The sequence below is a fragment of the Malus domestica genome, chromosome 05 (assembly GCF_042453785.1).
Source record: "Malus domestica chromosome 05, GDT2T_hap1".
NCBI lineage: Eukaryota > Viridiplantae > Streptophyta > Magnoliopsida > Rosales > Rosaceae > Malus > Malus domestica.
The window spans coordinates 28,157,716-28,184,577 of record NC_091665.1 but is presented as its reverse complement, the minus strand read 5'-3'; the positions used below and the strand labels follow the sequence as shown (position 1 = coordinate 28,184,577).

Here is a 26,862-nt window from a genome sequence, read left to right as displayed (position 1 = left end):
ATCTAATTTTACGAAAAAAGTATCTAATAGCACATCAATTAATAAACTTGGAATTAACTACCGGATTTTGCAAGACAGCATCAAGATAGATGTGTAAACAATATGGAATCAAATCCCCACCTAAATGGGTTTTTGGAGAACCTGCAATCCTTGAAAATTGTTGTAATTCAAGTCCAATAGTTAGGATGCTTCAAATGGAAGGATTTATCTTACCACCCAGCTAAGTATTACTGTTGTAGAAATCCCAATCAAAGAGGTGGAAATCCTGCTGAAATCTGGGATTAGTGAGGTGAAGTTGAAGGATCTTGATCCATCAAACAACAATTTAAATGGAGATACATCCGATATCTTTGAGAGTTTGTTTGTTTGTAGTTTGGAGAGAATAGAGTCATTGTCGTTGGGGTTTAATAATCTTTCAGGCCATTTTACAGATGATCATGTTAGAAAGTTGAGAAATTTAAACCACCTTTATCTTTCTGGAAGTTCAATATCAGGTCTCATCCCAGTTTAACAGAACTCTTCAAGAAAGTATTAGTCAACTCAAATTGCTGATTGAATTAGATATATCTCGTAATTCATTGAAAGATAATTAAGTTTGATCTAATCTTTTTTTTTGTGATATATATGTATTATCCTTATCGATGCTGTAGACTTATAAACCATAGCTTTGCAGGATACATTTTCAGACATTGTAGGCTTAAGAACCATAGCTTTGCAGGATAAATTTTCAGAAGTCAAGCCTATGCATATGAAAGTAAATCGTTAAAGACATTTTTCCACTAGTGTCTTATGCAAATTTTAGATACGTACTGAGATCTCTAGAACTGACAGAGGTTTGGGGGTGTGATTCACTTTTTCATTGATAGAATATCATAAACCACAATTTGATTCCAATTAACGAAGAAGGGAAAACAATCAATAACGAGTATTATACCTATAATAGAGTGACTTATGCACCTTCCTCTCCAGCTCATTCATGCACCTCACTTTCCTCTTCTTCTACCTTGCAGCCGGTTGCCTATTAGCTAAAAGCCTAATACCCTACAAATAAAATTTAAAAAAAAATGAATTTCTCATTCAATCGAATAGTATCCACACACATAACCCAAAAATTTAACACACGTACACAAGTAAAAATAAAATTTAAAAATCTTTCCTTTCCCAACACAAATTGCTACCACAAAACTCTGTTAGATAGACAAAAAGAATTCACAAAATTTATGTAAATGTAATTTCTAACAAATACTTTGGAGAATAGAAAGCCTTCAGACCTCATTTTATTGAAGTGCTTCAATGCGCTGTCCGAAAGTGAAATTGCAGGTGCAAGCCCCTCGGTTTTTGGCACCGCTGAAACACAGACAAATCTCAGTACCATTGGATTATGAACTAAATGTAAAAATCGTTGGAGAAGAAAATGAACATGTTTAATCACAGGACTCAACACAACAATCTCAAACTACACTCAAATGCTGCTCCTCAGCTTCATAGATGCGAATAAGTCTTCCAAATAGACCCAAATCCCAGACTCAGACACAAAAAAAGAGACAAATATTTGGAATTTTTTTAGACAACAACGCTCTCAGAGAAGGACAAGGATTGTCTGCCCTCCACTTCCGGTGCCTTCCATGTGCCCTCCTGTTGTGTGTGGTCACGGTTAAGCCACGTCAACATTTTATATTGTTTTTTTATAGATATAATAAGACAAAAATGAATAGTAATATAAAATGTTGACGTGGCTTAACCGTGACCACATAAACAGGAGGGCACCGGAAGTGGAGGGCAGACAATCCTTGTCCAAGTAAGACAACAACGTTGTGGGACAATGACTCTCACAAAAGGAAAACACCATTTGAAAGTGAGAGAGCACAAAGCAAAAACAAAAGCAGAAGTTAAAATGAAAGAAGATGCAATCGAAAATGTATGAGAGTGAGAGAACACGAAGTGGAAAGCTACAGAGCAAATTTGCGAAAGAGAAATCGGCGTTCTTGAGGCCGAATGGCATGATGACCCATTCATATGTGCCGAGTGCCCCCGGACAACGAAAAGCAGTCATATGGACATTGGCCTTGGTGATGAAAATCTGGTTATAACTAGCATGTCCATCCATAAAGGATAAGATCTCATGGTTTGCTGTTGCATCGATAAACAAATCTGAAATTGGCATTGGATATTCATCTTTGGGAGTTACCAAATTCAAATTGTGGAAATCAATACAGATACTTAGGGCACCACTTTTCTTTAATACTGGGATGATGTTCACCAACTATTCGACGTATCGAGCTGTCCAAATAAACCCAGCCTTTAAAATTCGAACGAGTTCATCCTTTATGCCAAGTTGTACTTCGGTGGAGAATCGTCGAGGTGGTTGGCGGAATGATTTGCACCCAGGTTTGATGCGTAATTCATGTTCAACCAGTGTTCAATCCAATCCAGGCATCTCATGGTAACTCCAAGCAAAACAATCCTTAAATTCTTTAAGCAAATTACAAAGCTCAATTTTTACATGTTGGGGGTAAAGAAGTACTAATGAACAAGGGTCGTTGGTCTTCGGCCATTCCAACATTTATTTCCTCTAAAGGATCCTTGACTTGAGGTTGAGTATCCTTGAGCTCAGCTGGTGCAGCCTGAACTTTGTCTAGTGAAAGCACTAGGTTGTTGTCTCCTTTTGCCTTCGACTAAGTTGATGCCCGAATTTGGTTGGTTGAAGATAACATACCAATGGGCCAGCAGTCGTTCCATGGTAGATGAAATCGCGGCCCCTTGTCTATCCTGATGGTATTCAGACATCAGTATCTGCGATCAGATTGGCCAACCAAGCCTTGCCAAATCCTGATGGACAGTCTCGGCGTCTACCTCGATTGCTTTCTGTACCGAAATTCTATTCGGTCATCCTTCCTCGTTCAAACCCTGTACGGTAATATAGCTGACGTGATCATCGTAATACTGTGCTTAAATCATATTGGCTTCAAAAGGTTGATTGTCAGCCGGATGCACCACAACGGATTTACCGTCCTAAAAAATGAGAACCTGATATAGTGAAAAAGGAATGCAGTTTGTTTGATGGATCTAATCCCGACAGAGCAATGCATTATACTCTGTCTTGGAGTCGACGATAAAGAATGTGGTCATGTGATTACGACCTACAACGCTTACCTCTAAAGGAAGCACTCATTTGGTCTAAGACTTGTCACTAATGAAGCTGCTTATGGTTATTCCTGATGGGATGAGTTCGTCATTAGACCGTCGTAGTGCCTTCATGACGGATACTGGCATGATATTAACCGTAGCCCCATAATCGACGAAGATTTTGGAGATTAGATAACCTTCAATGTGAGCCATGACATACAACGACTTCAAATGTTGAAGATTAACCGAAGAAGAGCGGGGAAACAGTATAGTCAGAGCTGCTTTAAGTTTGTCGGCTTTACTCGCTTGCTCATCTTCTTCGGTAGCAATGAAATCAACTTGTGTTGCTTTCTCGGCAACTACATCCCCATCCAAGGAATTTGGTTGGGGTGCAGTTGGTTGAAATTCAACAGGTAGAATATGGACCATGCTGATTTCCATATTGTCGAGGGCTGAAGGGCCCATCGGGTCTTGATCGTCGTCCGTTGGGTTATCGAGTACGGTATCATACTTTGGAGCTTCCTCGACCTGATTATCTCTCGCCTCATCGGGTACTTGCTCTTGTGGTGTGTCAACTGAACCTGTTTCATTCTGGCTGTCATCTTCGAGCTCGATCGTTGTTGGGGCTTGGTTTTGTCCTTGCAGTGCTTTACGGGCTCGTTCTTCATAGGCGATTCGGGCGTCCCTTGTGTCTAGGTAGGCATCCAAACGCACCACACGATCCTTCTCGTCGATAGTAAGGCCGAAAAGAGATACGACTGAGAAGACTTCGAAATGATGTTGTAAGTACTAAAGTTCTTCGAAAAAGAAATGGAGCTCGATGGTGTCTATGTTCTTGTACGGGTCGACCTCGAAGTCGAGGACCTGAGCTTCAAGTATGTGCTGGAACCTCGCCTTCATTGCTGGGTCGGTAGTTTTTTGAATAATCTGTTCAGCATCAGGGTAAGTGTGCCATGTCAATGGCTTATTACGCCGCTTTGGGTAGGCCTTACAAGTCATTGGCAAAACGTGTCTTGTGAAATTCTCGCATGAACTCCAAGGATTCTCCTAGGAATTGAGGATGTAAATTCCATCGGACTCTTATTAACGGCTCTTGCTGGGGTAGTAGGGAAGCTTGCTTTAGGTTTCTTGTCTGAAATGCTCAAAGCGAGCTTTCATCTCCCTAGGCCGAATGAGGAGTTTGATGCGCTTTTCAGATTCTTCAATAGTGGTTTCAAAGTCGCGATCAATTACCTTTTTCCTTTAAAGTAATTCGGTCATGATTACTTTCCTGCTGCTTCTTTCTACTGCCATTTGGTAGCCGAAGTGGCTTATGCTACTTGTCGTCTAGCCATGCAGTCTATCCGCTGGCGTTGACGTTTCTAACATTTGGATAATGCAGTATACACGCCAATAGGAGAATTGTAACTATACCAACGTTGGTCGCGTGGCTCAGGTGGCTTGAAGGTTTTCTGATTCACCGATGAACTCGAGCTGCTAGAGTTACGTGAGTAATAATCCTTATTATAAAATGGCGCGTCAAAATCAAGATGCCGTCTAGCTAAAGGGGGCCGTCCATTCATGTTTGAAGGTCAAGCCTATCGAACACCTTCTGGCGCTGACCTCCACCGAGTTCCTTTGGAGATATTACTGCGGCCTTGGATGGTTGTCGTGATGTCGAAGCCTGAGGTAGTTTTTCCTTTGGTTCGGTTAGAACGACGTATACTTTACAACGACTACACAAAACCATTGGTCCCTTAGCTTCCTCTGCACTGGTGTCTGACATGGATTCGATTATGGTCGGTCCCGAAAACTCTGTAGGTGGCTCATTTGAAAATAGATCAATCTTGAGTCGCGACCGAGAGTTCTACTTTGGGACGTGTTGTATTGGAACAAACTCGGCATTCCCTTTCCCTTTGTTTTTTGGCAAATAAGCATCTACCATGCCAACTGTCGCCAAAGGAAAATGATCAACATCGACATTCATCTTTTTCTCAGAAAATTTTAGCTTGCCTTTATCGATCCAACTTTGAATAGCATCATGAAACACAACGCAGTTGTTTGTGGTATGCTTATTCGAATTATGGTATTTACAATACGTCTTTCCTTTCAACTCTTCGGCCTCATGAATGATGTGTTCTGGCCAAAATTTAATGATCTTTGCCATCAACAATTGGTCGAAGATTGCATCGGCCTTGGTGATTCGAAAGTGTAAACTTTTGATGTTTTAACTGTCTCTTCAGAGACCAAGAGGGTTTTAGCATCCTTGGAGTTAATGTGAGTCAATGCCTTGCAAACATTTGGTTTATCTAACATTATTTCGGCCGCATCCACACTGACATATTGGGGATCCTCGCCTTCGGCCGATGCGTAGCTCACTGTGGGATTTTTGTAAATCGTTCCCTGGGATTGGGACTTCGAGATCTTTTCCTCTCGGAGAAAATAATCATATTGCTCGACGTGTTGGGCTAGTTTGTACATATCTTGGAAGTTTGCCCCTAGGAATTTCTTTTTGTACTCCACGTCTAGCCCATTCAAAGCCAGCCTAACAAATCTGACTTCAGGTAGAGGGACTCGGTACCAATTCCTGGCCGATTTAAACCTTGTAAGGTAATCTATTAGTGACTCATCAGACGCTTGAGCCATCCTAGCCAATGAAGAGATTGACATTTCCATCCCTGGCCGATAAAATTCTCGTGGAATTTCTTAACCAGTTCCTCCCAACTTTGGATGGAATTATGTACGAGGTTGATGTACCATACGAATGCTAAGCCCGTCAACGAAAAGTTGAATAGTCATAGTTTATGGAAGTCACTATTAACATCTCCGCATTGCGCAGTGAATCGGGCCACATTGTTCTAACGAGGACGGGGACGATTCTCCAGCAAAAAGGCTGAAATCTGGGATTTTGAAGCCTTTAGGATATTCGAACTTTTCTACATAAGCTGGGTATGGATGGATGAATTTTGGGAACTTTGGCCCTATTTTCAAGGCTGAATCGATCATTCTATGGACCTCGATCATATCGACTGATGTTGCTTCCACTCTCTGGTTGGATCCGTCTGATCTACTGCTTGATCCTCCTATTTTTTCCAAATCAATTGTTTTGAGCCGAGTAGATCCTGTTTCGGCATATATCTGATTACTTTTGAGTGGAAGCTGGCGGGACTGATCAGTATGCCCTTCTTCGAAGACTCTGCTAACTAATAATTCGAGTAATTTGGTATGTATCACCATTACTTCGTATTACCTCAAGCAAACTGTTCATTTTTTGGATAACTATTTGTTCAACCTGCCGAGATTGCTCATCAAGTCGTCTTCGAAGAAACGATCTAGTTGGAGGGTCAAAGCCTTCACCACCATCTTTGTATCAATCCTTCACTATCTTTTCAATGAAAACACTTGCGGTTCTGTTGGGGACTTCTGTGTTCCGAGGCTGGGTACCGAGACAAACTTCTTTTTCTCAGTGTGTCACACTTGCAGCCTCAGGTGTCACAGCAACAAGAGGATTTCGTGCATTTGACATTTCTTGTCCAGGACTCTGAACTGGCAGATCAGTCGTTGACTTTCCCATGATTGTTTTCTTTTTAACCGATTGTGTTTCGACGGTCATGAACTTAGTAGTTTTAGCACTCGATCCCGCTGGGCGTGCCAAAATGTTGACCCTAAAAACTACCAAACATACGTGGCGCGCAAGCCGAGTAACTAATGAGCTAACTACGTCCTTCAGTTGTATGAGGGTGTGCCAACTCGTCGGCCAAGCTTGGCTGAAAAGTAAATATGTTGATGTTGCGTTGAGCGTGATGCTGACTTCTTAATCTTGCGACTGGGATCGAGGAATGAACATGTCTTGGCTTTCGAATTCTAGAGCCTAAAAACAAAGCTGCTAGTCCTGTGAAGTTCACCGATCGTTGGCACCGGGTTCGGTCACGGTGATTATATTCGTGAGAGTATAAGCACGCCGAACTAGCTCCAAACTATAGGGACATAAGTACTCAAAGAAGATATATGTCTTGATGGTAAACATGGTTTGACCATCAAAATGTCGAACTCTAAACCCTACTTGTGAATAACCAATCATAAACAACTCGGCGTTCAATGTGCCGAGCCCAATAATGTGTAACACCTCATTTCGCCGAGAAGGCTAATGAGATGACCTCTACCAATAAGGATTCGAAAATCCTTCTCAGCCGAGACTTGGATAGATAACCAGTCGGCCTCGACGCAGTGCTGTTTATCCAAACTGAAGATGCTTCGCAATCGGCTGATTCTACGGCGGCAGTGCTGTTTATCCAAACTGAAGATATTTGCCGGTTGCCTTCACAGTGCTGTTTATCCAAACTAAAGATGTGTTGGCGGAAAAGAAAATGAAAAATCTCAAGGTTGTTGAGAGGTTTTGCGTAAAGCGAGAGTTTGCGCAGGGCAGTTTGTGTGTGTAGTTGAAGAGGCTGAATGTGTGTACATCCTCTGTATTTATAAGAGCGAACCTACTTCCGGCCAAGTTAGAACCTTACTCGGACTAAGGCTCCTCATCCTGATCTAACTAAGACTCGGCCGATCCTACTTTAATTAGGACTTTGAACACATCTCCACAACGAACTAGATTCTTTCCGTGCTCCTTAGTGCCTTTAGCTTTAACACTCCTAGAGGTTTAAGGATTCATTCTTCATCTTTATCCAAATCAATCTTTCTCACAAAGGGACTTGATCGACAAACAACTAGACAACCCCCAGTACCCAGTCGGCCCATGATCCCCCTTACTACCACTGGATCAAGAGTCTCGGCCCATTTGTTACCTTCGGCCCAAAACATCGTTTTGGACCCAAACACTATCACAACCTACCCTATTTTTGTGCTTCGGTAAGTTTTGGGCCCAAACACTATCACAACCTACCCTATTTTTGTGCTTCGGTAAAATCTAGTTGTGTATCGAGTGAAATTCAGATAACGTTAGAACATGCTTCATTCGCATATGGACATAGGTTGTTAATTTTGTCTTGTATGGTTTTGTTTCTGCTTCGTCGGCCTAAAGTCCTAGTCTGCTAGGTTTCCCTCGCTTTATTTGGCTAGGCAAGATAGTTATCCCTTCTGTTGTATCTGTAGCACTTGTATTTTAACTTCTGGTTTACTGAAATCAAAGATTTAGCATGTTTGTCAAACATGTTGGTCTCTCTACAGTTGGTTTCTGCACAAGTAAAGATCTCCATGTAATATCTGCTCAATTTTTGCTTAATGTTAACAGCCTGATTCGATTTAACTCAATGTCAATTATAAACAATATTTTTTTTTTCAATTGAGAGGTTTCGTTGCAACCCTCCTAACAGATTTCAACAAGAAATGAAAAACAAGCGAAGAAAAAGTTGCAGAACTAACAAAGAGGAAACATTTGGGCTTTGGGGACGTAACAGAGACCAATTGTGAGCTTCTATCGACCTTTCATTCGGCATTATCTCCATGAACATCTTCTTTATCATCCGAACAGTTACCTCATTTTTCTAACGATGCTCCAGCGTCACCTCTTCAACTGCAGTAGAGAGTTTTGCATTAATCTTCTCCACTTCATCAAGCTCTTTCATTAATTGCTGGAGAAAAAAAAAATTGTACAAAGATATATCAATTTGTGTAGGAAAAAGGCGAGAATATACTAAAGGATTACCCCCAACTAATTTGATGCACACGTGACCAATAACGGATCAGAAAATGTGGAAGAAGAAAGGTAACACATCTAACATCAAATTATGATTTCAACACTAGGATGCACTAATAAAGGACAACGAAAGATTTTTTTCATTCTTTTAGTTATTCAGATCTTCATCTTTCTGTGAGTTAAAGTGCATATGAAGCGTAGAATACCCCAAGAAAGAGGAATAATGTGCCAGTAAAAGTGGAAACCAGTCAGCCAATAAGAAATGAACAGTGATGTCGTACCCGTGGTGTCAGTTAGTATAGCTTGCGCAGTTGTCGAAGATGCAAATAGCATCTGCTGCAAACCTTGAATTAGAGTGCACCTAAAACAATTAGCAAAAAAAGTTGGGAGTTTTCCCGCAAAACAAAATGGTGAAGAGAAACACACATTCATCATATATACTTCTATGCAGAAGAGATAACCGAATTCAGTGTTAATGATAAGGCATGTATTTTCCTTTTTTGAAGATTGGGAAGACATGCTAGACCACTGCCATAAAGTCTACCGAATGCCAGACAGGCCCATGATGCCAAATTACATCAAATTCTACCATCAACCATGCATATTTTGAATTTCTCCCTAGAAATACAGGAACAGATGCCAAACTAGTTTGTTTAAGTGAGGTTCTGAACATCATAGTCTATAGAATTGCTTGTCATATCAGGCTATAAGCGTTCCAGCAGGACTTCTTTGCTAACGTAATTAGTGTATCATGGATGTGGATCCATTCAGCCATAGAATTTTCAAAGCGAATGCAGCAAAAAGATTTCAAAGAGCAGGCAATCATGCCTTATGACTACGTGCCATTACTGTCCGTATGAATGCAAACAAGAATACCATACAAAGGTAGGCTCACATGTGATGATGGCTGCAACGATCATCAATAGTATAGGTCAGCCCCCAAGAATAAAAACATAACGGGAACCCCAGAAGATAGGGAAGGATGGAACCATGGAAGGAAAATTTCAATGCTTAACTGGGATAACCTCCAGGGAATAAAGAAAGTATACAAGCAACGTGATTGGTAGGTAGCATGTCCATGATCCTTTCGTCATCCGGGTCCTCTCAATGACTACAACTAGAATCCAACTTTTTTCTGCAGAAGATTTTGGAAATTTGGATATAACAGTAAATGTAGGAAACTTGAAAACCAAGAACACATACAAACCTCAGATAATAATTTTTCTTCCTTGTGATAAGAATTTGATAATTCTCCAACAAGTTCTGCATGCTTTCTCCTGTACACATATTAGATACTCCAGTAAAAGAAATGTGAAATGTAGCAGATAAGAAACAATTGAAGTCTTCCACTATACAAAGCATAATAAATTGACAAGTAAAAATGCATTGTACCTGAGGGAATGGAGATCAAGATGGATGTGCGCTTCATCTGATGATACTTGAGATTTAGGTGCCATTAGAATTGCTTGCTGCTGAGCATTCTCAACTTGAGCTTCCACCCATTGTCTTTCACTTGTCCCAAAACTGCACAACATTCAGCAGTAACAGAGTCGGTAGGGATTCCAAATTTACTGACAACAAAAAAATGCTAGCATGAAAGTTGACAGGAAAAAAGGTTTAACCAGCCACAGATATAGAAATACCACATCTATTCGAGCACCATAAATAGGGGGGGAGAGAGAGAGAGATTGATGATGATGGAAGAGATTGAACAGAATACAAATAACTAAAACCGAAAAAATACTATATACCTCTCAAGGGCCAGAGAAGTAAATAAGTAACTACTAGAATATACCCTCTCACTCGGATTACACAAAAGGAATATATCTCGAATTTCCACCATACTATATATCTGTCAGCTTTTTGTACCTTCCTTTTAGATTTTCTTAAAGGAACTTTTGTAGCTTCATTGTATATTTCTTAAAGGAAATAAAAGGATTGAAGTAAATAATAACAACCATTGTTCTAGTTTCTCAAAGAGGATGTAGGAATCTGAATCCAACAAAATAAGTAGGCATCATTCTATCAATTTCTATAAGTTAGAAACTTTCTGAATAGGGGAAAAAGTTACATACATTGAACGAATTCGTTGAAACTCAGAGACACGCTGATGATGTGATTTTTTAAGATCTGCTGCAACAAAAAGGCCAAATAAAAGGCATCAATATTGCTACTCTATATAAGTTAAAACAGCTAGGTAACTCTAGATTATGGATATTCACTTGCGCAAAGAATCAAAATTTGCATCAAAGTGATGGTGACATGAATACATATGGTTGGCATACATATTAAGTTTCTGTACATGATTAAGGCTGTATATGGAATCACTACTCTACCACACCAGCGAATTGGACAAGTAGTTTATTAGAAAAACAAAAATAATCTTGCAAATCATAAAGTTGCAGCAATGCTGGCTAAAGTTCCGACCTAAGTGAAAGCAACACTGGCTGACGAGTACAACAGAAGCCTGACGAGTAAGCATGTCAAATTGAGAATGCAGATGTCTAAGCTGCCTCTGCCAACTGTAAAGCTTCAGCTTTATAGGCCAAAGTTGCATCCCTAAGGAAGGAAAGAAGTCTGTAAGGAACTGGAGCAGGGTACCGCAATGCATCATCACTAGGCAAAAAAATGATTATGATTCTGTAATCCAATGGTACATCTAAAGATACAAAATGTCCGTATCATACTGAACCTGAAAACTAGGTTTATTAGATAAAGTGAAGTTCAAACCAACTCGACATGCTGTTAAATTACGAACAAGGATAAACTGCAAATCTAACACATGCAAAGAAGCTTTAATAAGACCTATTTCACAGTCCATCATCAATGTAATTGCCAGTCATATCTTATACTAGAAAAAAAGTGTCATAAAATCTTTAGTCCGGGTGATTCCATCAAGTACAAACAAGAACTTAGCTACTACCATACAACATGCATAAGCCTGAACTCAACCACATCCAGAAACCCTTTCACACCCTACTTGCCCTCAAACAAATCAAGTCAGAACTTCAATAACCATCGGACCAAAGTAGTCAGATAGATCCAAAGCAAAAGGTAGCACAAGCAACACTATCGCATAGCTGATACCATGAATACGGGGTATCAAATCTTCCACTACAAGAACAATCAGGAATCTAGAGAAGCATAACAAGATGAGGTGCAAGAGTTCAAAAGGCAACTAGCCGACTGATCAAATTAGCCGAGCATGGAAAGACAGGAAATGTGGTGCTGCCGAGAATGGCCAACTACGTGAAATGTGGGGCTGTCTACTAATAATTCCTAAAGAGTAAATAATCAGGAGTTGGGGGATGAGAGAACACATGTTTTGTCGGCATCATACATACACATAAAGCACTATATCATCCACAACTATAATTCAAAGGGCTGGCATTTTCGTCAAACATCTAAAATCAGTCAATTTGCTTATATACATCATTTTTGTTTGGTTCAGTTTGATGTTGCCAGCGTTTTTGCTTTACCCACGAAAGCTAAAAGCGATATCAACCAAATCTGGAGACTTCACAATAAGAACGGAATGTAATAAGCATACCGTGATAAACAGAACGTCCAATTCCTTTTCCCTTCACCAGCTCCGACAGCATAATACAACAAGGTGCAGGGGGAATTATCATTAGGAAATGTAGCCCTGCACCTTGCAGGCTTCCCTTCAAGTATATCATTAAGATGAAGAAGAATGTTACATGATTCAGTACCATATAACAGATAAAATCACTAAATTACGTAAACGGTTTAATGAGATAAAAACAATAAATTAGGTAATCCGTTTAATGAGCCCAAACCCTGCATTTCCCATGTAATGCGCAATCAAATCAGATAAGAAAAGACATCACTGGATTAATTTGAAATTAAGCAAAATCAATTTATCTTCAATTACATAAAACCAGTCTGTCAACTGCAAGCGACTACATTTACCAACACATAATAAAGAGTCAAACGATTTCCCTGCTACGGGTAGAATCGAACTCGCACAGCCCCATGCCGGGGCAGGAGAACCGCAACAGATGGAATTCCTTAGGCTTCGAAGTGGTGGGAATGAGCTGATACCGAACCATCACATTCAGGTGAGCTTGGATTATTCCTCTGGACATTTCCTCGATGAGTTCTTCACCTAAGTAGGCACGATCAGTTTGCATTTTGAAACTCAAGGTGGCCGTCTGGTTGGTCTCGCTGGTTAAAAGCAAGGGAGGAGGCAATGACTTAGTAGTCACCATAAAGCTGCTGCCAAGCCAGCGATCGTCCAAGAAGAGCGTGGCCTGCAGACGATCGTCAAAGTAGAGGTAGAAGTTGCTGTTGGGGTTTGTGACTACGAGCTTCAGCTCCCATTCAACAGTACACTCGGGCCCGGCCGCGCTGAGTCGGGAAACGGTAATCGACTCGACACTTACTTCCAACGGATCCGCACAGTGCGAGTAAACCCAGACGAGGATGAAGAACGCAGTAATCACAATAAAAGCAGCAGATAGAATCCTCACGACTAGGACGGGCCGCTGGCTATAATCGGTCCTCACTGCTGAATAAATATTGAGAACGAACGCCGGTGGCTTCATGACGATGAGCTAGGTAGATCGATCAATGGCAGTGGGAGAAAAGATGAACAACACGGGCCCGAGGGAAAGATAATGTTAGGTCATCTCGAAGGCTAAAGGTTAAAAGCTAGAAAATAGCCTAATTTGATCGAAAACTTTCGGTATTCCCAATTCTGTCATAACCCCAACTCAAAGCCCTATAAGTTTATTGATGCCTATTTCATAATTTGTAAATTAAATTGGGATAATTGACACTTTTTTATTTTGGGGGAACTCAAATTGGAGACTTTTCTAGGATCATTGTTGGAAATTTTATTATTATTATTATTATTATTAAATAATTGAGTGGAAATTAGAAGTGATGTCTTTTGGTAGAAATATACGTCTATCATAAAGAAGTATCTCAAATCTATAAATAAGTGAAGCCTCCTATAATCATAAAACCATTATATATATATATATATATTCATATTCATACATAGAGTGCACTAAAAATTAGAGTCTCATTGAGTCTATATGAGAGCTTTTTCAACACAATTGTGATTCATTGAAGCCTTGTGATTTGGAGTGCTACTATTACAAGGACACCGTAGTGGGGCGTAAACTTGTCTTAAGGACAGAGTGTCCAACGCTTGTCTCAACTGTATTTCTAGGTTTTCTAATTCATTATGTCATGTTCGTTTAACATTGGTTAATCATGTGTACGCATTACTTTGATATATAATTGCATGAATTATTTCTTAATTTTCTATGTGATTTAATATGGCAATTAGACCTTATTTTTCCAGTCTTAAGTTTAGGGTTTGGTTGCTATAATCTTGTCATCAGTTCCGAATTGGCATTTCATAATTGGTAATTCATACTTGGGGTTTCCATATTCGTTTTGATTGTTAATTTAATAAGTGCATGATCACTTTGTAGACAACATTTTTGTATTCATACATGTATTGTTTCGAAAAACAGGCCAACTATATATGCTATATATGTATTGTTGTTGTGTTTTTACGTATGCTTAATGTCGTATGCACGAAGTGATTCATAAATTCATATACAATTCGTGAATTTATTAAGATTTGAATGGATTCAAATTAAGAGATGATATTGGAGCATGCATAGCACTTCGTTTGTCTTTTACATAAGTGACAATGATATGTGTATAATCTTGTACTAATTGACAAATGGTTATTTCCTCACGAGTTTTCACAAGGAAAAGTAATTTGGTAAAGCAAATTTTTGTAATATGATGTTTTCTCTACTTACATTGGTTTTTTTTGTGTTCAATTAGTCACCGACGAAGTTTAAACACAAATCTTCGTACAAATACTTGACTCATTTTCACCACTGTGGTAAAATGTCACTTGCCTCTACTTGAATTGGTTGAAAAGTTTATAATTCTCGTGAAAGCATATGAGATGTGAATTGTTTTTTTGTTGTAAAGAATTAACGTTTAGTCTGAGAAAATTAGTTATATTTCATGCAACCCTCATGAAGTTATATTTTCTGCAAACCTCGTGAAGAGCTGCGACCCTTCATGAAAAGGTGATATCCAAACAAAGAAGAAAACGGTTTCTATATGGAAAGTAACACTATTCCTTGCCTGGAAAGACCAAGCCGTGCACAATGCTTAGTTTTCTGCATGCAAATATAGATTCTTCCATTTCATGGAAGCAAATGGCAGAGTCATCATGGGTTTGGTTGGAGGATGGAAACACTCGGTTTCTTTAGTATCTATTGGTGAAAGATGGCTTTATATATATATTTCGGAAATTAGACAAAATCTGAATACAATATGTGGTTTTCCTATTTCTAAGTATGATGAAATAGTAGGTAACTAGCAAATACAACCGCGCGTTGCTGCGGGAACTATTTGTTTCAGGCGTAATCGGATGAATAAAACACATTTAAGTTGAATAAGAATGTCCCCATGATTAGTCTTCTCGTTTATTTTTCACAAACCAATCACATATTTAAAATCCAAGTACGAAAGCTTTGCAAAGATAAATAAAAAATTTATATAACTAATTAGACTTTGAACATGCAATCAGGGCACATAATCGTATACCTAAAAATAGTAAGGAACTGGCTTCTTCCTCCCACAACCAGAGTTCCTGAAATTTCCAAAGAAAGTAAATCCGTTAGCAATTCAGAGAACTTGGAGGACCAAATCGTATTAAATTTGAGTTAAATGAGCAAAGGTACACCTATTAAATGAGATACTAAACACATTTCGAATCTATGAAATAGAAGAACAATCATGTTAAGACTCCCAAGATGGTGTCCTGAGCACAAAATTATAGGTTAAAGGTAAATCCCAATTCAAAGCTTCAACCTTTTAACCCAAAATGAAAACAAAAAGCATGGAGCATATATTTGAGTTTTATTATTAGATTTTCTAAATCCTCAATTTGAATATGTTGTAAAGATAATACCACCAACTAAGGGTGGCAATTTGACCACCAACTAAGGGTGGCAATTTGACCGTTGTTGTGCATGTCATGTCGACTCTATGCAACTGAATATATAAAATAAGGACAGCAGCAAAGAGCACCCATCTCTGCATTTCCACCAATATATACAAGAGTCAAAATTTGAGTTTCTGAAGACAAATGACACTTAAATCGGGCTCACCATCTCTTATTACCTATTCACAGTGTATAGTACGATCAAGTATCACATTCATACACAATAACATCTAGTATTAAAGCTCTTTTGAGTTTCACTCCAAAACCTCAAGTTACAGCTTTAGATTATAATCACATTCATACACGATAATATTTAGTACTAAAGCTTTTTCGAGTTTAACTCCAAAACTCAAGTTACAGCTTTGGATTATACTGTTCCCCTTAGATAATGATCATTCACATTCAACAAAACCATTCCATCGGCTTCATTGATAAAGATTCATCAGCTATTTAACTCTACAAATAAGATAAACATATAAAATTTTGAATTCAAATCGAATCACACAAACAATATGAATTGAGAACTATACCTTGCATGCATGCCAAAATCCTGCCAAGATAAGAGGTTGGAGTAGCCAAAACCCGAACCCCTTTGCCTGCCATTGTCAATACCCCAAAACTGTGTTCTTCGGATTAGCCTGCCCAGTTTACAAACACCATTGCTGAACAATTGAAGTGGTTTTACAATTTCGTAAAAAGAAAAACTTAATTAAAAATAGAAAGCCACACCTCAGAAACTATCCAATCTCTTCCCTGGATTGGATTTGATTGCCTCAGATTCTACTCTTTCAGCCGCACCCTTTGGAGTCTGGAGTTTATTTGGAAAACGTCCCAGAGTCCAGTTGTGCAGGGAGATTCACGCAGAAGCTACAGCACGAGCCGTCAGATTTGGACAAAGTGGTGGTGGTGGCTGTCTAGAGGCATATCAAAGCAAAAATTTTAACCACAATCCATCCCAAACTCTCAGAATCAGAACAAAAAGAGGCATGAAATCACAGGATTTAAGTGAATTAAGGCAGGGATGAAACTCATCTTATAGTCAAAATATCAACTATTGAATTCCATGTTGCTTCTGCAATCATTTACCATTCTAAAACCATTATTAAACCATTACCCTATATCCAGTCGCTGTAGCCTGCAAATGAGTCGTGGATATGAATTTTAGTCAACGTTGGAAAGATTATGTAGTATGGTAGGTAGATAGGAAAGTAAGAGGACTTACTTTTCCACCACATCGTCACCTCTAGCTCTGTTCCAAACAACGTCCCAGTACCTGTATTACAAGTTTCCACATGTCAAAGTTCAAACGAACCACAGATTATGCATGTATTTAGTAAACGAATGAAATCAGTGCTGATATTTGTATATCGAAGATATAAAACTGTGTAGTTGACCTCTATTCGATAAAGGCACTCAAAATCGAAAGATATGGTGGTCATGCACATGCTAAGATTAGCAATTGGATTGGCTTTTGTTCTACAATTGGGGATGCAGATGCTAAGATGGCTTTGGAAAACAAAGTAATTGGAGTCATACCTTTCCAAATCAAGAGAACAAAATTGGCAAAATTTATCATAAATTAGAGGCATACCATTCTGAAGTGTGGAATTGGAGTCAGCAGAAAACTGGTAGTACCCTGAAATTAACAACAAATTTAACAAATTGGATGATGAAAATCAAAACAGAGAAGCCCTAAGAAGCAATTAAGAGGGAAAGAGAGTACGTCTACGATGAAGTTCAGATTGAGAGGGTGTACAACAACAGCAACAACAACAAAGCCTTTTCCCACTAAGTGGGGTCGGCTATATGAATCCTAGAACGCCATTGCGCTCGGTTTTGTGTCATGTCCTCCATTAGATCCAAGTACTCAAGTCTTTTCTTAGGGTCTCTTCCAAAGTTTTCCTAGGTCTTCCTCTACCCCTTCGGCCCTGAACCTCTGTCCCGTAGTCACATTTTCGAACCGGAGCGTCAGTAGGCCTTCTTTGCACATGTCCAAACCACCGGAACCGATTTTCTCTCATATTTCCTTCAATTTTGGCTACTCCTACTTTACCTCGGATATCCTCATTCCCAATCTTATCATTTCTCGTGTGCCCATACATCCCACGAAGCATCCTCATCTCCGCTACACCCATTTTGTGTATGTGTTGATGCTTCACCGCCTAACATTCTGTGCCATACAACATCACTGGCCTTATTGCCGTCCTATAAAATTTTCCCTTGAGCTTCAGTGGCCTACGACGGTCACACAACCCGCCGGATGCACTCTTACACTTCCTCCATCCAGCTTGTATTCTATGGTTGAGATCTCCATCTAATTCTCTGTTCTCTTGCAAGATAGATCCTAGGTAGCGAAAACGGTCACTTTTTGTGATCTTCGCTAGATTGCTCCGGTCATTAGTGTGGATAAGTATATAAATGGATAGAGATAGGAAAGCAAACACAAGATGTACGTGGTTCACCCAGATTGGCTACGTCCACGGAATAGAGAAGTTCTCATTAATTGTGAAGGGTTTACACAAGTACATAGGTTCAAGCTCTCCTTTAGGGTGCGTTTGGTACGTGGGACGGGACGGGACGGGACGGAACGGAACGGGACGGGACAAGGTGTTCCGTCCCGCGTTTGGTGCGCCAAAAATGGGTGGAACGGGCTGTTCCACGGGACAGATTTTGGGTGTTTTTGCGTCCCACCTCCCTCCCCTGGAACGGGTTTGTTCCACGTCTGTGGAACACAATGTTTTACCATTTTAAGACAAATATACCCCATGTCTTTTTCAAAAATTACACCTTCGTTCCGTCCCGTCCCGTCCCGTTCCGTCCCGTCCCGTTCCGTCCCGTCTGCGTACCAAACGCACCCTTAGGGAGTACAAGTGAATGATTTAGTACAAATGACATTAGGAAATATTGTGGGAGAATGATCTCGTAACCACGAAACTTCTAAGTACCGGAGTGTGGTATCGTCTTGACTTGCCTTATCTGTCTCATAGGTAGATGTGGCATCTTCTCTGGTAGTACTATTCCTCCATCCAGGGGTGGTATCTGTAACTGGTGGAGATGCACAAGGTAATGTATCAATTTCACTTGAAGCTTACTTGTAGTTTCAGGCTTGGTCAAGCGCGATACAAACCATGTAGTAGGAGTCCCCCAAGTCGCCGAGCTAGGGGATCTGCTAAAGTGGTGACATACAAGGTAAGCAATCAGAGCTCCGGCTGATTGTTCACATTCTCCCTATCTTGCAGGCAGCATGAAGGATAAAGAGAAGAAAAATGAGAAGAGATGATATGGGATACTTTTGCTTTTGAAGAAGTAACTTTCCACAGGCTTATTCTTGAACTGGGCTGGAGGGTTTTCTGGTTTCCTCAAGAGTATAAGGTCGATTGAAGAATTTGAGGGTCAAAACAAGTCCATCAAATCTAGAGTACGTTCGACCCTGCTGATATGGGATACTTTTGACAGAGTAGTGGATGTATCGGCACGTCTCCACATGCTTCCTTGTATCCTTCTCACTTGCCCTATCTGTTCCTCAGGCAGATGCGGTATCTTCCCTGGAAGCCTAAGATGTTGAAGATGAGTACTCGAGAGCAATGCCAGGTAAGTAATCAGGTAAGGGGTTCCAGGCAGTCAGTTCCTGGCTGGAAGCTTGATTCCAAGTGCTGACTAATTGCTCTCTTTCTCCTTATCTTGCAGGTAAGAACAAGGCCAAAGGAAAAGACAGGGAAAAAGCATGATATGGGATACTCTTGCTTTTAACCCTGATGATATGAGATATTCTTGCTCTAGTATAGCTTGTTTACAGAGGTGTTATCGGGGGGAAAGAAAGCTGAATATTTCGAAAGGCTTCGTTGGGAGTGCCCTCTCAGATAAGATGAGGGGTTGAGCATTTTTGCAGGTCTGCTTGTCCGTTGGGGATGGAGGTCGACATAAATAGGAGTCTCCTTAACATCAAGTAATAATGCTATTCCTTTACCCTGCTTGGTCATAGAACGGTAGTGGGAGCTGCCAGCTTCACATATTTTAACTCTGTCAGAGCACTTTGAAAAATTGGTCTGTGGTATCTGGAAAGCTGATGTTGCGTGTGAAGATTACAGACAAGCTTTATCCAAGGAGATCCAGCTCTTGAAGTTGGGAAAGTGGTGCCTCTTCGGTTTTCGAACAAGCAATCCTGTCGGGGATCTGGCTCTCGAGATTCGGAGAACGACACCTCTTCGATTTTTGAGAAAGCAATCCTGCTGGGGGTCTGGCTCTCAAGATTCGGAAAGCAGTGTCTCTTCGATTTTTGAGAAAGTAATCATATTGGGAGTCTGGCTCTCGAGATTCGGAGGGCGGTGCCTCTTCGATTTTGGAGCAAGCAATCTTGTTGGGAGTGTTTTCTCGAATGTGAGTAAAGGTTGGGCATGTTTGCTAGTCTACCTTGCCACGAAGCACAGAGGTTGACACACAGGGACTTTCCAATTATCCAACAGTGGTACTGTTCCTTTACCCTCTCTTCGATTTTTGAGAAAGTAATCATATTGGGAGTCTGGCTCTCGAGATTCGCAGGGCGGTGCCTCTTCGATTTTGGAGCAATCAATCTTGTTGGGAGTGTTTTCTCGAATGTGAGTAAAGGTTGGGCATGTTTGCTAGTTTACCTTGCCACGAAGCACAGAGGTTGACACACAGGGACTTTCCAATTATCCAGCAGTGGTACTGTTCCTTTACCCTCTCTTCGATTTTTGGGAAAGTAATCATGTTGGGAGTCTGGCTCTCGAGATTCGGAGGGCGGTGCCTCTTCGATTTTGGAGCAAGCAATCTTGTTGGGAGTGTTTTCTCGAATGTGAGTAAAGGTTGGGCATGTTTGCTAGTCTACCTTGCCACGAAGCACAGAGGTTGACACACCGAGACTTTCCAATTATCCAACAGTGGTACTGTTCCTTTACCCTCTCTTCGTTTTTTGAGAAAGTAATCATGTTGGGAGTCTGGCTCTCGAGATTCGGAGGGCGGTGCCTCTTCGATTTTGGAGCAAGCAATCTTGTTGGGAGTGTTTTCTCGAATGTGAGTAAAGGTTGGGCATGTTTGCTAGTCTACCTTGCCACGAAGCACAGAGGTTGACACACCGGGACTTTCCAATTATCCAGCAGTGGTACTGTTCCTTTACCCTTGTGGGTAATAATATGGTAGCTAGACCTTCAAAATTTATGTGTCTAAACTTTGTTAGTGTTGTTTCTTTGCTATTCTTTTACCCTTCTTGGCCAGAACGATGTAGTGGGAGCTGCAAGCTTCACGTGTCTCAACTTTGTCAGAGAACTTTGGCAAAGTTATCTGTGGTACCCATGAGCTACTGTTGCGTGTGGGAAGTGGATGATTGAACAGTACGATTCATGTGCTTTCTACTTCGCCAGAAATCTTCGACAGAATGCCCATAATTTCCGCAAAGCTGAGTGTGCGTGTGACAGGTGCTGACAAGGCTGGAAAAGTAGGTGCCTCTTCGATTTCTGAGATCGGCCCTCGTGGTCTCTTAGCAGCTCAGCTTTTGAGAAAACAAGCCTCTTCGATTTCTGAGATAGGCCTTCGTGGTCTTTGAGCAACCCAGCTTTTGAGAAAGCAAACGCCTCTTCGCTTTCTGAGATCGACCCTCGTGGTCTCTGAGCAGCCCAGCTTTTGAGAAAGCAAACGCCTCTTCGATTTCTGAGCAGGCGCCTCTTCGATTTCTGAAGCTTCGTCGAGTGTAGATTTTTATAGGGGCTGACATTAAGTTCCAAAGCACACTTGAATATCCATCAGTAGAAGCTCCATTCTTGCTCTTCTAAGATCTTGATTTGTCCGACCTCTTCTCTCTTCAACACCTTTGAAAATGTCTGTCCCCTCCGACCGTCGTTTTGACTTGAACTTTGTTGAAGAGGCAGCCCCGCCTTCTCCAGACAACATATGGCGCCCATCTTTCGTCTCCCCTACTGGTCCTCTTACCGTTGGGGATTCCGTGATGAAGAATGATATGACCGCTGCGGTAGTGGCCAGGAACCTTCTCACTCCCAAAGATAACAGACTATTTTCCAAACGGTCTGATGAGTTGGCTGTTAAGGATTCTCTGGCTCTCAGTGTTCAGTGTGCAGGTTCTGTGTCTAATATGGCCCAACGCCTATTTGCTCGAACCCGCCAAGTTGAATCATTGGCGGCTGAAGTGATGAGTCTCAAACAGGAGATTAGAGGGCTCAAGCATGAGAATAAACAGTTGCACCGGCTCGCACATGACTATGCTACAAACATGAAGAGGAAGCTTGACCAGATGAAAGAATCTGATGGTCAGGTTTTACTTGATCATCAGAGATTTGTGGGTTTGTTCCAAAGGCATTTATTGCCTTCGTCTTCTGGGGCTGTACCGCGTAATGAAGCTCCAAATGATCAACCTCTGATGCCTCCTCCTTCTAGGGTTCTGTCCAGTACTGAGGCTCCGAATGATCCCCCTCCGGTGCCTTCTCTTTCTGGGGCTCTACCGACTGCTGAGACTTCTCCTAAGCAACCTTTGTGAAGGCTCCCTCTTGTTTGTTTATTTTGACTCAAGTATACGTACATATTTGTAACTTATCGGGGATATCAATAAATAAGTTTTCCTTCATTTCAACGTATTGTGTTAAATACACCAAAGCCTTCTTCGCTAAGTTCTTTGAATTTTCTTTTGTTGAAGCTTGTATGTTGAAGCTTTGTGAGTGGATCATGTAGGTTGAGGTAGTGTTCCCTTAATTTCCCGAGTGAGGAAAACTTCTCGGTTGGAGACTTGGAAAATCCAAGTCACTGAGTGGGATCGGCTATATGAATCTTAGAACGCCATTGTGTTCTGTCCTGTGTCATGTCCTCCGTTAGATCCAAGTACTCTAAGTCTTTTCTTAGGGTCTCTTCCAAAGTTTTCCTAGGTCTTCCTCTACCCCTTCGGCCCTGAACCTCTGTCCCATAGTCGCATCTTCTAATCGGAGCGTCAGTAGGCCTTCTTTGCACATGTCCAAACCACCGTAACCGATTTTCTCTCATCTTTCCTTCAATTTCGGCTACTCCTACTTTACCCCGGATATCCTCATTCCTAATCTTATCCTTTCTCGTGTGCCCACACATCCAACGAAGCATCCTCATCTCCGCTACACCCATTTTGTGTACGTGTTGATGCTTCACCGCCCAACATTCTGTGCCATACAGCATCGCCAGCCTTATTGCAAAAAGTAGAAAGAAGATAAACAAATAATTCTAGAAAATCTAAGACCGTATCACAGATGATGCTACCCCCAAATAATCTATGAAAATGCACTAAAATCCCGAGAAAAGTATGAAACCAAATAATTCAAAACAAAATTTTTGCAACCAAAAACAAATGTAATGACAATATACATTTGCTACTCTGATAAGTTCCGATCACCCATTCAAAATTAATTACAAACAGAATAAAATTTGAGCAAGTGATAATTGTAAATCGTTTGCAATGCTGACATGCATAAGCAATTCAGAGACGATGAATAACTTTTTTTGTTTATAGAAGTTGAAAACATAATATTGAGAGACGATGAGATTTTGGAAAACCAAGAAAGTCTGATTCCTAAATTAAAAGGGGATTTGAATTCCAAAGAATTTGTGGAAACCGTAGAACAATTTCCAATGTAACCTTCTGGTAGAGTTTGCTATACTGAGAAAACCCAATATTCACTTTAAAATAATGAAATTTACACCTCTTTTGATACATTCATACCCCAACAGTAACAAATTTGTGTGAACAACTAAACCTATCACAACCTTACCAATACGCCAATCTTCTGCACATTCTGAAACCCACAAATATATAAATCGAGACAACAGACGAACAAAAAGACGGTAACTTTCCCACGTTTCCTCGGCAACCAAACAGGGAAAGACGAAAAAAGAATCAAAACCCATGTGAGAAAATCCAAAAATAAGCCAAAGGAAGGAACTATAGCGATACCCATAACTCCACTAACGACACTGCGGATGGCGCAGTTGCTCCAAATGTCTTGGCTGCGCATCTCCTCCACCGTAGGTGGCCGTATCGGCTCAATCGGCGGCTTCTCGACCTGTCTCGAGGCCCTAGGTTCGTTCTGCGGATTCGAGGCCATTACTGTAAAGCTTGAATGGGCAGCGAAATCAGCAACAACCCATAAACAGTCAGTTGTTTTGGGAGTCGGAAAGGGTGAAATTTTGGGATCGGTTAAAACGGGTGGCGTTTTGGGTTCGCCGCCATAGACGTTTTGAGAGAAGTCTGAAACACATTCCAAAGAAATTATAAACTAGGAAAGAGAAATAAATTAGGAAAGAGAAAACATCCAACAGAACAAACCAGAACTACAAATTAGAAAAGAGAGAACATCACCAATAAGTAGCAACCTGTTAAGCAAACGTAAGAAGGATTAAATAGCCCAAATCAGAACAAATACCTTTCCTCCAATGCTGAAAAGCTCCGCCAGATCGTGGAATTGTCGAAGAATATCACCACAGATAGTTACAGGGCTTTTCACAGGCTGCAAAACATAAGACCCAAAATGGTTATTCATTTACCTCAGGACATGTCCCAATCATTATAGGTCCAAAACCTGTATGAAGCAATACAAAGAAAGACATAAAACAGAAACTTGCAACTAAAAAGGCCCACCTCGACATTGGTTTCTTCCATTAATATTTCCTTGGCCTTCCCGCAAAGCACCCTTACCTATATTAAACAAAAAAATTAAGATGACAATTATTTTACATCTTAAATAAACTCCCAAGAAACGAACAAACATTAAATTGAACATGCGTGCACTTTCGATAACAGATTTCCAATTTCTTGCTCATTAGCACCTTCAATGAGCAATTTTTTTGGTCTTATAACGTGTAATAGTGTATGGGCTGGTGTACCACAGAACATAGCCATGTTCTGAAATTCAAGAAGCACTAAAGCAACTCACTTTCAAAGCTAACACTCTTGTAAAGTATGTCATCAGCCTAGCATACCCACACAACCTTCATCCCTCCCCAAGAAATAAAGCATACACCGCAGAATGCACATTATTTGGCAAATCAAAAGGTGTATAGAGTTTCCTCATAGAATAGAACGTAAACTAAGGACGTTTAACATTACTGATTTCAGAACTGTCTAAATAAGGAAGAATTCAAGGTATCTCCTTAACAATGTATTACAATGATCACATTTAGCCAAAACCATACTCAAATACCACGCTCCACAAAGTCTCTGCTAATCATAACTCCACATCGGTTTTGAAAATCCTTTGAAAGTAGGGGTGGGCACTTGGAACTGAAAACCGAAACCGAAACACGAATCGAATCAAACTGCACCGAACAGTTTGATTTTGTGGTTTTGAAATGGTTTCGGTTTCGAAATCGAACCGCGGCAAAGAAAACGATTTGGTTTCGGTTTTGGGTTTTCAAAACCGCACCGAAACCGAAACCGCACCATATAACAAAATTAATAAATAAATGTTATATTTTAAACTCTTAATTAGTTCAACTAGGTTACTAGACTATCATTATCATCTAATTTTGCACTTCGACTCCTGAAGGCTGAAACACATCTTCATCTCCTTAACTCATCTTCTTAAAACTCATCTTTGTTGCAGCTTTTTGCTGCAGTTTTGGTGCAGATTTGCTGCAGTTTTTTGCTGCATTTTTGGTGCAGTTTTTTTTTGCAGTTGTTTTGGTGTTGTTTTTCTGTTGTTTTGCTGCTGCTTTTTGCTGCATTTTTTTTGCAGTTTTGCCACTGTTTTTTGCTGCATTGTTGTTGTTGTTTTTGCTACAATTTTGCTGCATATTCATTAATTAATATATAAGAAAAATAAGATCGTCTTATGCATAAATAGGTGTATATTTTAAATTGTATATGTTTTTCTTAAAAACCAAACCGAAACCGTTTGAAACCACACCGAACCGAACCAAACGGTTTGGTTTTATTTCGGTTTTGGCTTCAAAACCGCACCGCACCGCAAAAAGTTTCGGTTTCGATTGTGGTTTCACTCGAAACCGCACCGAACCACACGCCCACATTGAAAGATTCAGTTTTTGTGGCCTTATACATAGAAATGCAAATTTTGTTTCTCTTGTTCACAAACCCACATGCGGAAACCCGCAGTGTCACAGAAAATGGGATCTGACCCACATTGCCAATACCCAATCCTAACAGCAGAACAAATCATTACACACCCCAAGTTCATGTATTTCTTTAGAATTTTTAACCCCGCGGTAAATCCAATAAAAAGATTGATCCACCTAAGTGAAATCAAAACATTCATCCATGGATCCCCAAATTATATGAAATCACAACCCTAGATCAGTCCCATAAGAACCCTAATTCAGCTAAATTCAATTCACAGATCATGCCCATAGTCGCAAACAAAGAAATGCACCACTTTTTTCGATCTGCCCCATCAAGGTCTAACATTTCATAGCCCGATCCGTCTCATTTCCTAAAACTCAACACAAATTCTCACCAAAAACACATTTACACAAAAATTAATTAAAAAAATAAAAAGAAATGGACTTAAATTAAAATTAAAATACTTGAAAATGTGAAAAGTTAGAGGCTTTGGGTACCTCTTGTTCGGACAAGGGCTTGCACTGCATGAGCTGAGCAATCTGTTCATCCAGGTTCCCATGTGTGTTATAGCTGTGATTATCTTAATCACAAGCTTAGTTATTAAATAAGTATTTTTGATTAGTTATGCCAGCTGGCATGTAGTGTTGGAAAAATAATATATGTAACCAATTGTAGGGAAAATGATAGACGGATATATTCAAGAAAAATATTGAAAAATATCTCTTCTCTTTCTCTATCTCTTTCCATAGCTTTCGTCATTGTTGTGCTGCTTGCAGGTTAAAAGCTAGAAAATAGCCTAATTTGATCGAAAACTTTCGGTATTCCCAATTATGTCATAACCCCAACTCAAAGCCCTATAAGTTTATTGATGCCTATTTCATAATTTGTAAATTAAATTGGGATAATTGACACTTTTTTATTTTGGCGGAACTCAAATTGGAGACTTTTCTAAGAGCATTGTTGGAAATATTATTATTATTATTATTATTATTAAATAATTGAGTGGAAATAGAAGTAATGTCTTTTAATAGAAATATGCGT

General features: G+C 40.1%; 1 protein-coding gene and 1 long non-coding RNA gene across 17 annotated transcripts; both read right to left on the bottom strand.

Moving 5' to 3' along the window:
• Window positions 1-1,127: 1,127 nt before the first annotated feature.
• Window positions 1,128-24,113, bottom strand: LOC103427553 (uncharacterized). Of its 15 annotated transcripts, none has more exons than XR_011581439.1 (15): window positions 23,701-24,113; window positions 17,353-17,397; window positions 16,984-17,034; window positions 16,876-16,896; window positions 16,491-16,675; window positions 16,292-16,399; window positions 15,362-15,407; window positions 12,303-12,430; window positions 11,180-11,311; window positions 10,828-10,885; window positions 10,145-10,276; window positions 9,960-10,029; window positions 9,034-9,113; window positions 8,539-8,687; window positions 1,128-1,347 (listed from the first exon to the last, which is right to left on the bottom strand). XR_011581439.1 is itself a non-coding variant. In XM_070822522.1 (14 exons), the coding sequence occupies exons 6-13, from the start codon at window positions 16,362-16,364 to the stop codon at window positions 9,042-9,044; spliced, it is 711 nt and encodes a 236-aa protein (XP_070678623.1). In that variant the 5' UTR covers window positions 16,365-16,399; window positions 16,491-16,675; window positions 16,876-16,896; window positions 16,984-17,034; window positions 17,353-17,397; window positions 23,701-24,113; the 3' UTR covers window positions 8,288-8,687; window positions 9,034-9,041. The 15 variants fall into 15 exon arrangements, 1 of the variants encoding a protein (XP_070678623.1); XR_011581441.1 differs by lacking the exon at window positions 1,128-1,347 and adding an exon at window positions 9,769-9,887 and having other exon boundaries at window positions 8,288-8,687; XR_011581442.1 differs by lacking the exon at window positions 1,128-1,347 and adding an exon at window positions 9,769-9,887 and having other exon boundaries at window positions 8,288-8,687; window positions 9,034-9,096.
• Window positions 24,114-25,802: 1,689 nt separating this feature from the next.
• On the bottom strand, window positions 25,803-26,391 carry LOC139195939 (uncharacterized). Of its 2 annotated transcripts, none has more exons than XR_011581022.1 (2): window positions 26,319-26,391; window positions 25,803-26,191 (listed from the first exon to the last, which is right to left on the bottom strand). It is a non-coding gene; the product is annotated as an uncharacterized lncRNA (long non-coding RNA). The 2 variants fall into 2 exon arrangements; XR_011581021.1 differs by having other exon boundaries at window positions 25,803-26,210; window positions 26,319-26,382.
• Between the last annotated feature and the right edge of the window lie 471 nt (window positions 26,392-26,862).